This window comes from Mytilinidion resinicola (genome assembly GCF_010093595.1).
Source record: "Mytilinidion resinicola strain CBS 304.34 unplaced genomic scaffold BDZ99scaffold_10, whole genome shotgun sequence".
In the NCBI taxonomy this organism is placed as follows: domain Eukaryota; kingdom Fungi; phylum Ascomycota; class Dothideomycetes; order Mytilinidiales; family Mytilinidiaceae; genus Mytilinidion; species Mytilinidion resinicola.
This window is the reverse complement of record NW_022985446.1, coordinates 741,774-752,537: the sequence shown is the minus strand read 5'-3', so window position 1 is coordinate 752,537 and position 10,764 is coordinate 741,774. Positions and strand designations below refer to the sequence as shown.

The window sequence follows — 10,764 nt, the reverse complement described above, 5'->3', positions numbered from 1 at the left end:
TGGCTTGCGTCGAAAGCACCGGCTCGGGAACGTCGTCGGCCATTAACGACTTTCTGGGTACTCACCAACGCTGAGAGACCTGCACGGCTTCATTGGATACGGGAGTGTTTCAGATACCACGTCTCTCACCTGTCGCGATCAAACCCGGATCCCGGGTCGTAAGAGTTCTATTTTCAGCCTAATTTCGCCTGGTCACGTGCATACTGCCGACTGAGATCAACGGCGCCATTGTTCGCCATCTCTATGTTACAAGTGTGATTCTCTTCTCTAATGGTTCTCCTCATTCGACTCTCAAGAAGTACGTGGTTATTCGTTGCTCCAGAGCCTCGACCAACGCAAAGCTGCCCCCTACTTTCCAGCCACAACATTCAGAACACCTCCATCAACGGCAATGATTTCGCCGTTCACATACGCATTCTTCGTCAGAAAGAGCTTCACAATGCGTTAGCTTCTGGCTTTGTAGGATGCATGGGTATATGCTTACCACAGTCTGCGCCATCTCCTCATCGCTGCCCGCCCTCTGGGCCGGGACATGTCCTTTCTCCTGGACTGTCGCATCTGGCAACTCGCTCTTCTGGTCTTTGCCACTCGACTTTGTGGTCATCTCGCTGGGGAAGTAGCCGGGAGCGATACTGTTGACTCTGATCCTCAACTTCTGGAACTCGGCGCTCATGAGCTTGGTCAGATGGACCGTGCCGCCTTTGGCTGCGTTGTATGAGAAGTGACCCTGGGCATGCCGCATAATGCCACTCATGCTGGAGATGACGATTACCGACGCTGAGAGATGGCCATGTGACTCGGAGCCTGCCTGGAGGAGCGGTAGGAATGCCACAGTCGTGAAGTATACCGAGGTCACATCCGTGTTGTACGTCTCGTTCCATTGCTCGAATGTCTCCTCCTTCCACAGCTTCTCTTTCATGCTGGATGCGGACTCTTCATTTGGCTCGGCCTTGGTACCCGATATGCCCGCGGCACAGACTACTATCGTGAGCTCAAGGAAGTGAAGAGAAGAGAAGGCACGTACTGAGAAGGTTTATGTATTTCTCCTTCCTCGAGATCTCTTCGTACAGTTTGGCCAGGTCCTCTTTCTTCGTCACATCGCAAGCAAGTCTGCATACATCAGCGATCGGCCTACAACAACGATAGCAAGACGATCGTACGGGATGATCTTTCCTTGATCAGGCTCGTGAAATCTGGCTGCTTTCTCCAAAGCTTCCAATCCTAGAGGCGATTGTCAGCTCCGTTACCATGCGGCTGTCGTCTGCCGATACTAACGTCGTCCAATAATGTACACCTTGGCGCCTATATTCAACGATTAGCCATTCACCTCAGACCACCCAAAGGAGCCTCGAAGCCTACCATTCGCTGCGAGAGCCTGCGCCGCCATCAGACCAATTCCCGTTCCGCCTCCAGTCACGACGCAGACATAGTCCTGCACGGAAAACAGGTTCGACACTTTCAGATCTGATGTTTGGACCATGGTGACAGCACTTGAAGCGAAATCGAGAGCTTGAGAGTTTGAACGAGAGTATGGGAATTTGCAATTGTGGTGGTCACTTTGCCGTAGGAAAGAAAACCGCATTATGACGTCTCTTGCAGGGGTCAACCGAAAATGGCTTAGCGCGCTTCGATGTTCCTCTGACTTCATCACACCCTTTAGACCACAACCGCGATCGCCATCCACTTAAATTCCTGAGTCTCTTAGATATCATAACGTATCCTCGCGTTCGAACTATGTCTCCCAGAATGTAGGTCCAGAATCTTCGTTTCAACCATGCGATAAATATTCTATGCGAATGAAGGAGAACAGGAACGGATTATTGGCAATTGCGGAAAGCGTTTGCCTTGTTGATAGCCTCATCCAGGGCGTAGCGATATATAAATGGCTCGATTATATGGCCAGTAGCGAATGATCTTACAAAGGTAACAGCGGGTAATCTTGGATCCTTGCGCAAATCCAATGGTGAAGGAATGGTGCCTACACCATAGATTAGACACAATAATGGCCCAAGTCTTCTTGAACAGGATTTAACAGTGTGAGGACAATGCATAAAAAGAGTACACATCTACTAATTCCCAACATCATACCAGTCTTCTGGATAAGCAAAACGGAAAAGTTCAACCTTTGCAAAACCAAAACACTTTTCAAGCCATTGTTGAGCTCCAAATTCCTTTTCAACTTCCACTTAGATCAGTGGCTCATCAAACTCCATCAGAGGTTCCATCGGAGAACATATCCCTCACCCAAAGCACTGGTGGTCTCAGGATGAGGCACAGAAGGTTATCGCGGCGATCCCCGTCGTAGCGTTCATGCAGCCCATGCTGGAACGCTTAACAAAAAGGCAAGGTCAATATCATCAAGTTGATGCCATTGTACTTTACTTACCACGCGATAGCACCATCTATCCCATACTACAGAGGGCTGCTCTCTTCCTTTGTGAAAGCACGCGTAGTCGTCGCCGAAAACACGATGCTCCACAAAGCTGTGATGGAGTGGCTAACGGCGAACGTTATCCGCAAAGGCACACGCTCCAGCCTGGCTACCATAGGTACAATGGGTGGTGGACATGGTGTCGTCATGAAACCAGCCTCGGGCGATTACACGTTCTGGTTCTGTAAACGGTACTTCACATGTACCGTCGATACTAAAGCAGGATACACGGGTTCAGAGGCTATGGTCATCAGCACTCTCGCTTTTTCCACCGACCCTATCAAGACATTCCTTCGCTACTGTGGAGGTCTTTATAATAAGGAAGCATAATACGGACATCGGTGTATACACTCTCAACGACAAGTCAGGAACATCCTGGAATGTCACCGATAAGCCAATCCGCTCTTTGGATACCACTTACATGGATCAAGCAATCAAAGAAGATATTCTCAAGGACGCAGAAGAATTCTTCGACACTAAAACAAAACGGTTCTATGCTGATAACAGCATCCCCTACCGTCGGGGCTATCTTCTATGGGGTCCGGCTGGCACAGGAAAGACGAGTTTCAGGTTTCGCATTAGCCGGCTATCTCAAATACGATCTGCGTCTGATCAGCCTTTCAGCTGTGAATGACAATGCCCTTCTCGAAGCATTTGGGAACCTCGAGGGCCCCTGCGTCGTCGTGCTCGAAGACGTCGACAGTGCAGGCATTACCCACGAAAATGCGAAGAAGGGTAACAACTCCGCTAAGCTCACTCTTAGTGGACTCCTAAATGCAATCGACGGCAACGCAGCGCCGGAGAACCGGCCGCTGATCATGAGAAGCAACTGCCCCGAAGCCCTCGACGACGCCCTTACCCGCCCTGGCCGAATATATCGCCAGATCTATTTCAGCCATATCGCGCAACCCTCCGCGGCAATCTACAAGCGCTTGGTCGCTAGGCTCGTGGCTCGTGATGGCGTTATTTCGAAACAAGAAATCGAGCCGTTGGCGAAGCGCTTCGCGGAGCAGATCCCTAAAAACTCGATCACTCCAGCTGAGTTGCAAAATACCTGCAGATGTATCGTGGCGAGCCAATGCGAGCTATCGATGAGGTCGGTCCATGGGTGGCCGAACTGATTGCAAAGAGGCCGAAGACTGATGAGTCCTGAGTCTTGAGCACCGAATGAAAGAAGCTCGTGCATTGCTAAAGCATGATAGTCCAAAGTTGTAGGATAGCGATACGGCATTGAGGTGTTAAGGCGTTCAGGCGTTTGTTTTGGAAAGGAGAGGGTATCAAATGTTCTCCGAAAACAATGTGAGTAGATCTAGCGCAGCGTTGATTGCTGCCTACAAAAATCAGGATAATATTAAAAAAAACTTTATATGTGTTCGATGTGATGGTATGATGCTTATGGATATCTCATCCTTGGTATGTGCGGTCAATTCTTTCTCTTTAGTATCATTATCCGCTTCCCGAAGATACCTGTGTGAGTCTCGCGTTATCGTAGCTGCTCGTTCTAAAGTCATTAGCGCTGTACGTGGCGGTGGTGATGGTAGTAGTGTAAGCGACGGCGTGGGTGTAAGCGAAGGTAGTGAGATCGCATTCCAGTCTTTCTGGTATTCTTTGAGAGCGGCAAACTCCGCGGTAGTGTATTCCTGGAAGGTGCTTGGAAGTAAGACCGTGTTCGATAAATTTACAATTTCACTCCTACCACCCATTGTGAGTTGTCCTGCGTACCCAATTACCGGAATCTAGCACTGAGGTTTGCTCATTTGTCCGGTTGCAATTCCGGATGACGTGAAAAGCCGTTGCTCGTACTAAAGTGTTAGCCATCGGTAGGACACTCGACGGAAAGCACAAGCTTGAGCAGCATAAATAAGCGTGGGTAAGAGAAGTGGAACCTAGTCAACTACATATAAATAATGATGTCACCATTGTTCATTCAAATTCTACTCGTTGCCTGAGCTATGCGCCTAATACTGTGCTGCATAAAGTTTAGAGGGAGAACCGACCTGTCTACAATATCTAAGATATGCAATATTATTGAATGAGAGAAGTCTTATGCTTTCTGGCGTTTGATAGACTGCGTAACGGCAACATACAATATCCAAAAAGTAGCTTCAACAAAGACATACAGGGGACGAAAGACTACCCGAAAAAACTCTTTATACCAGATTAGATCCTAGTTAGCACCAGCATCTGGGAAATTGAGTCTTGGTGTATCGTGCTTTGGACTTTCCAACTGTTCAGAGAAATCAGTTTCCGCTTGTCCGCGCCATTTCGCCATTTCGTTCTGCATAGATTTATGGATGTCTTCCAGTTGGTCGCGAATGCTGCCTGCTTTCAAACGATCTTGTGTCTCCTTGAGCAAAATCTTTTCAAGAATGAGAGTGGCTACATCATTAACCCATTGCGTTCCTGTAGACCTGAGCTTGTGTTCATGGGTCGTGTGAAGGGAGCTGAGCCATTTGGAGACAGACGTCTTGATTTTCTTGGTCTCGACGTCGTAGAATCGCTGGTCCAGGCGGTCGGGAATTTCGCACTCACTTGTCAACTCGGCGACCAGAGGCGGATCCACTCCAAAGGCGAGCACAGCAGCGAGCACACAACCAAATGCCCAGATGTCTCCGCTCCTCGGATTAAGCTGACCCTCGTCTTTCCCTTCGACTTCTGGCGGTGACCATCTTCCAGGATCTCTTTTGGACTTGGTGATTGACATGCTGCGGATAGATACAACAGAAGTTGAGCGGGTTCTTCGATGAGTAACATCAATGTGTTCCGGCGATCTCGTCCCACGGTCAGGGCTCAGTGTTTGAAAGCGGTTCCGTTCATCGATCCTACCAGCCTTAGAATTCTCTGGTTCCCGCCTTTGGTCCTTGATCTTAGCCAATCCAAAATCTGCTATTTTCCATTGCCCTACTGGATATCTCCTACCCCCAGGAGCATCCGGGTAAAAGATTAGTATGTTCTCCGGCTTCAAGTCGTTGTGTGCCATGGTCACTCTTTTGTCGTTGTAGAGGCGGTGATGCAGAAAATCCAAAGCGTCGGCAAGATGTTGGCTCTCCTTGATCAGATCAGCAGCGTTCCAGTGTTCGGATCCATTACGACCTGGTGGAGCTGTGTCACTCCGCCTTCTGTGCTCTTTTTCGCGACTATTTGGAACTTGATTCAAGAACTCATTCAAGTCGTAAGCCGCTAAGTCATACAGTATATAGTGGACTGTGCCGGCTTTTGGCAGATCCTGGATGATTGTTGCAATGTTGACCATTATCCGATCGTGTGTTGCAAGCAATCCTCGCAAATGCTGGAGATTCTCGAACTCAACGGTCTCAATCTGGTCATGTTGCACTCTCTTGCAAGCCACAAATTTACTCTGCGAGTGGCAATTAGCGAGGTGGGTTTAGTTATAGGCTCAATATTGACTCACCTTATGATTTACCGAACTTCTTGGGGGTTGATATTCTAAACATCCTGCAGCAATAGCTTGCTTGTAGACTATTCCAGTGGCGCCATGTCCGATGTTCTTTTCTTCTCCAATGAAGGGGAACCGACGTTCACATTCCATCCCAGTGAGCTTATGGGGTTCTGCCTGCTCCTTGATCATCAACGGACAATACATCCACTGTTTTGCATAGAAATCCTTTCCATTCGAGAGCCCAAGGAAGTCGTTACTGGTAAGCACATCGTGCGGGTACGGTAATCCACTGTCGTTCCTTTTCTTGTCGATGAAAATCTCCCGGAACTTCTCCCAGCATCCGATTCGAGCGTCGATCAGGATAGACATAACTATCAGGTAGTCCTTCATGATGTCCGAGTTATCCCAAGTTAGATCGTACCACTTTTGCTCGGTATAGAACTGGGCCCTACGAAGCGAATTCCAGTAACGTTGTACCGATGCGGGTAGTATGATTTCTGTTTCTGTCTTCATGGTCGAGTTCTGAATCAATGACCGTAGACCCTCTCGAATCTCCACTTCCAGTGCCTCATGGTTACTGTTAATATGCGACATGGTTTCAGTCCGACCGTCATTGCTTATGAGCCTGTCCGTTGATGTAGCCTCTGCTGGGTGCATTCCGGTAACAGAGCTTGCCGTTTGTGGGCGCCCAAATATCGAGAAGCAACACCCCATGATGGCGAAATTTCGTGTAAGAGTAGGTGTGAACGAAGGAGAACTTGACTTTGTGTCCTGCGTAATCTGGAACTCGTTGCGGGCCAAAGGCCTGCTAGACTCGTGATTCTTTCTAATAAACATTTCTGAGGTTCTGCCTCTCCGCCGCTCTAGGTTCGAAGGGGCAGGTCCTACGCATGGAGGACTTTCCGTGTGGTTTCTTTTTGCCCCGTTTGAGGCAGACTTGCTGGGGGCCACTGGACTCAATTGTCCTAGATTCGCGGAGAGCATCGGATGGAAAGGAGTGGAAAGCGCCATCTAATACATACAGGCGACTTTGCAAAGTGCGGCACCAGATTTCTAATCTGTGGGTGTAGAGAACACGGTGCTCATTGGTTTGACGGCTGCACAGCTTGTGCGCCTACAGGGCGCAGTTCGGGAAGGCTAAGTCCCTATCGATGGGCGTTTGCCCTTTCAGACATCCGGCTGTGGTTATCGAAAGAAGCTGACCTTGTCAGAAAGCCAGCCATTTTGTTGTGCAACAGTCAACCGGTGAGAAGCTAGTCAACGAGAAATTCCTTCAGCCTTGTTCAACTTTCACTGCCAGCGAGTGCAGGCCAGCCTTCCTGCCGTGCAACAGTCAGCCGGTGAGAAGCTAGCTAATGAGATATTCCTTCAACCTTGTTCAAGTTTCCCTGCCAGCAAGTGCATTTCCATGCAAAGCCAGTTCATGCCGCAGACTGCACGAATAAATGAGGCTCTTTAGGGCGATTGCCTACAAAAGTAAGCGAAATGAAGCAAGGCTCACTTCCGTGGTAGCTGAAGCGAAGATTCTGCCTCGCAATTCCTCGTCCTAATACTTTCTGCCTTGACCTATTTCAGCCCCTTCCGTTTTACAGCATGAACAACTACGAGTTTCATCATGTAATTGGGGCCAAACTGACCGGATACATCAAGAGGGAGAAATTGGAAGCATTCTTGGATGAGAGGTATCCGCGAAGCAAATATCCTGGTGCAGCCACCAATCGCTTCGAGATCAAGGTATGTATGATGTATCCTTCTGTTAGGTATTACCATTCACACCTATCAGGAAACTGAAGACCAATGGGAGTTTTATGCTCCGGAAGAAGAAATTCCCGAGGTAACTCTCTTAGACATTTCTTTCAACGATGAGCCACATATACTAACTTGTATGGCAGTCGGCCTACCGGTTTGTCGAGCCAGCGGGAAAGCTCAAAGTAGCCTGAGTGCTAATCTGTACCAGACCGATTCGAGAAAAAGCCAAAGTTAAAAGCATGGAATGAGATGGACTTAGGTGGAGCTATCAGTGTTTCAGCTACGAGAATCTTACACTATGCTGAGGCTAGTTTCATGGGGGATGCGACGAGTACCTAGCTGCACATTTTTTAGTGTTATTACCATGATAGCTTACTACATTAAATTTTTGCCTTTTATCACTCACCGGATAATTGAGATTAGCGAATCAATGTGTTCGTGTTGCTGCCCCAGACTTCATTGGTAGTTGATGGCGCCATAGTGTTAGACTGCGTCAGCCTCGTGTGGTCATCCTTAGAAATAAAAGTGCATCTCTACGCAAAAGATGTTCTCTCCGTCCTTAGTATTACTGTGTTCAAGCGGCGCAATGTATGCCCTGGATAACGACACCTGGTCTCTATCTAGGAACGTGTTCGTCGATGACTGGAACATCTGCCGTAAGCGAGTCGACAATGTCAAAGATCTGCTATTCGATCAATCACGTTTCGTTGTACGATTGATTCGAGTTCGTAAGTCGACCGTGAGAAAGAGCAGGAGCCGTGTACTAATTATAAGGAGAGGAAGGGAAACCTCCAAATACTCGCATCAACAATGCGTCCGATCTGGGAGATAGCCTCCTCAAGACTAGCGACGATTCGTTTCGTATTCTGTGAGTGACTTGTTTGCGTCTCCAGCTTTGATATTTCGCTGAGTGCCATCTTAGCTCATTTTTTCAGGAGTACTCTCTAGACTCACTGCAATGCACAAAAGATGCTATGATGGCAGTGACAACCAATTGGGCTATATCTGGCATGTTCTTTGATGTTCTTCTCAAGTTCGGATATCAGCCTCAGATTTTTGAGGAATCCTCCGGGTTCAGGCAAGCCTTAAAGGAGTCAGATGGGTCATTTGGTATGTAATTTCATCATGCCATCTATTCAAGGCGATAATTATGTATGGCAGGATAATGGTGCACACTGAGAAATAACAGTACTGACTGGCTCTTCAGAACTTTGCTACCAGTTGATGTACGTCGAGCCCAGCGGAAGGCCAACTGACAGAGACCAGTGGTCATTCCGACAAACTGGAGTCTATCAGAAACACTCGATGAAGACGAGGCAAAGCAAATGCATCTTGCTTCACTCCAATGATGAGCCTGCACTTCAAAAGCGACTCGAGAAACATGCAGAGTCACCGGAGAAACTTGCCCTTGCTAGGCATCCTATGAACGTCCACCTGGTTGTTTTATCAACTTATATCGTCCACTGGCAAGATTATATCGAGAGTATGGCAAAGTCACTCCAAGATATCGTAGGTCTATAACACCGAGTGCGAGATGAGAGTGATCAAGCTAAGACCTTATAGCGGAAATATGTTCTCGTGATTGACACGAAACGAACTAAAGTCGAGGCTAAACAGCTTCAAACTCTGAGAAATATAGAAGACAAGATAGTTTGCAGAGCGATTCGATGCTTGCAAAGCACGGGAAAAACTGTAAAGACATTGATGGAAATAAGTGGTTCCTGGCCGAAGGCAGACGCAACATTCGCTGTCGAGTCGACGTCAGTATATGAGCGCCTCCGGCTCATCGATCACCGATTAGAGAATTATGTCAACTCTGCGGAAATATTAGCTGAGAGGACTCGCGCCACGCTGGGGCTGGTCAGTCCTCCCGCTCAGACTGTCAACTTATGCTGACACCTGCACAGCTGACGAACATGCTTGATGTTCAGAACCAAGCAGATTCAGGAAGAATAAGTTCCCGAATGCTGCTTTTGACTCGCGAAAGTGTTGATGACAACGCCACTGTAAGGGTTATCACTGTATGCACATTGATCTATCTTCCAGCATCATTTACGGCGGTTAGTTTTCTCACACGCGTACGGAAAATCGTGCTAATAACTTCTTAGACCTTTTTCGGTATGAACTTTTTCGAGTTTCAGTCTGGTTTAGCGGGATTGCACACCAGCCCAAGCTTTTGGATATATGTTGCAGCAACGATACCATTGACTTTCCTCACTGTCGGCGCCTGGTACATCTTCAAAGTGCGACATGATATGAAACGAAAGAGAAAGCGTGATGAAGAGCAGGCTGAATGATACAGAGCTGATCATGTCCTGATTTTTCAAGGCGCAATTGGAATCTCGTGCGCTCATGTTATGTGCGAGCTTATTTTCTCTTCATGCGTCGATCATGAAGCATGTCTCAACGTCAAACCTAGTTTAATAATGAAGCATAGACTTCATTGAGGACTACTAGGGTTATCAAGTAAGTATATAAGACACCTTAGCAGACTATAGTTTCTGAAACCTGTTATTTTTGGTGGTAAATACCTCTACTTAGTTAGTAATCCGTAGGTACGGGCGCAACTGATATCATTCTGATCCTTGCATCGCTAATCACTCTAGCTTTGAGTAATCGGCTTTCTGTTTGGCTATTTTTCTCTTCTCCGGGCTTTCCATGTCTTCGAATAACACCTCACCGTTGCCCCACGTGTAAGAGAGGATGGCATAAGGCGGAATCTCGTCTTCCACAAATTCAGCGTGGTTAGTAAACCGGCCAATCCTCAATCGGATTGACGGTCGGTTTATTAGTATAGACACTAGATAATCCAATTAATCAATCCTCTAGCTAATTAAACCTTAAGCGGAGATTGATCTGATTGATCCGATTGGTGTATACAAATTGGAAAGGATATATACAAGTCGGAAAGGATATATACGAATCGGAAAGGATATATATAAATTGGAAAGGATGTATATAAATCGGAAAGGATGCATACGGACGTGATTTTTATGGAATTTTATAGATTTTTATGGATATAACTTTGTTATATAAGCTCACTACGCCTATAGATGAGGCTACGAAGTGCCCCAGAGTAGAGGGCAACGTGAGAGTACCATAGTGGTGAGGTTCTAGGTGAGGGGGGGCTCAGGATGTCCCTTGGGAACGTCGGGCGGAGTACCAAAGGGGGGCCCATTTTTGA

General features: G+C 47.5%; 4 protein-coding genes across 4 annotated transcripts; 2 read left to right on the top strand and 2 right to left on the bottom strand.

The window, feature by feature from the left end:
- Positions 1 to 133: 133 nt before the first annotated feature.
- BDZ99DRAFT_417421 (NAD(P)-binding protein) lies at positions 134 to 1,540 on the bottom strand. The gene is made up of 6 exons (XM_033716821.1): positions 1,360 to 1,540; positions 1,276 to 1,302; positions 1,161 to 1,221; positions 1,025 to 1,110; positions 485 to 978; positions 134 to 432 (listed from the first exon to the last, which is right to left on the bottom strand). The coding sequence occupies exons 1-6, from the start codon at positions 1,478 to 1,480 to the stop codon at positions 349 to 351; spliced, it is 873 nt and encodes a 290-aa protein (XP_033576452.1). The 5' UTR covers positions 1,481 to 1,540; the 3' UTR covers positions 134 to 348.
- A 1,130-nt stretch (positions 1,541 to 2,670) lies between these two features.
- On the top strand, positions 2,671 to 3,776 carry BDZ99DRAFT_463270 (uncharacterized protein). The gene has a single exon (XM_033720043.1). The coding sequence runs from the start codon at positions 2,926 to 2,928 to the stop codon at positions 3,550 to 3,552; it is 627 nt and encodes a 208-aa protein (XP_033576451.1). The 5' UTR covers positions 2,671 to 2,925; the 3' UTR covers positions 3,553 to 3,776.
- Positions 3,777 to 4,598: 822 nt separating this feature from the next.
- On the bottom strand, positions 4,599 to 6,425 carry BDZ99DRAFT_520842 (kinase-like protein; the record flags this gene model as incomplete). The annotated part of the gene is made up of 2 exons (XM_033725565.1): positions 4,599 to 5,789; positions 5,844 to 6,425. The coding sequence occupies 2 exons, from the start codon at positions 6,423 to 6,425 to the stop codon at positions 4,599 to 4,601; spliced, it is 1,773 nt and encodes a 590-aa protein (XP_033576450.1).
- A 1,741-nt stretch (positions 6,426 to 8,166) lies between these two features.
- Positions 8,167 to 9,940, top strand: BDZ99DRAFT_531837 (uncharacterized protein; the record flags this gene model as incomplete). The annotated part of the gene is made up of 6 exons (XM_033726469.1): positions 8,167 to 8,308; positions 8,550 to 8,690; positions 8,788 to 9,089; positions 9,144 to 9,440; positions 9,488 to 9,640; positions 9,689 to 9,940. The coding sequence occupies 6 exons, from the start codon at positions 8,167 to 8,169 to the stop codon at positions 9,875 to 9,877; spliced, it is 1,224 nt and encodes a 407-aa protein (XP_033576449.1). The 3' UTR covers positions 9,878 to 9,940.
- Between the last annotated feature and the right edge of the window lie 824 nt (positions 9,941 to 10,764).

Coding starts and splice junctions, on each gene's coding strand:
- BDZ99DRAFT_417421 (XM_033716821.1), bottom strand. CDS start 1,480: ATGGTCCAAACATCAGATCTGAAAGTGTCGAACCTGTTTTCCGTGCAG. Junction 1,111..1,160: donor GATCAAGGAAAGATCATCCC/GTACGATCGTCT, acceptor TGATGTATGCAG/ACTTGCTTGCGATGTGACGA. Junction 433..484: donor AGGAGATGGCGCAGACTGTG/GTAAGCATATAC, acceptor CGCATTGTGAAG/CTCTTTCTGACGAAGAATGC.
- BDZ99DRAFT_463270 (XM_033720043.1), top strand. CDS start 2,926: ATGCTGATAACAGCATCCCCTACCGTCGGGGCTATCTTCTATGGGGTC.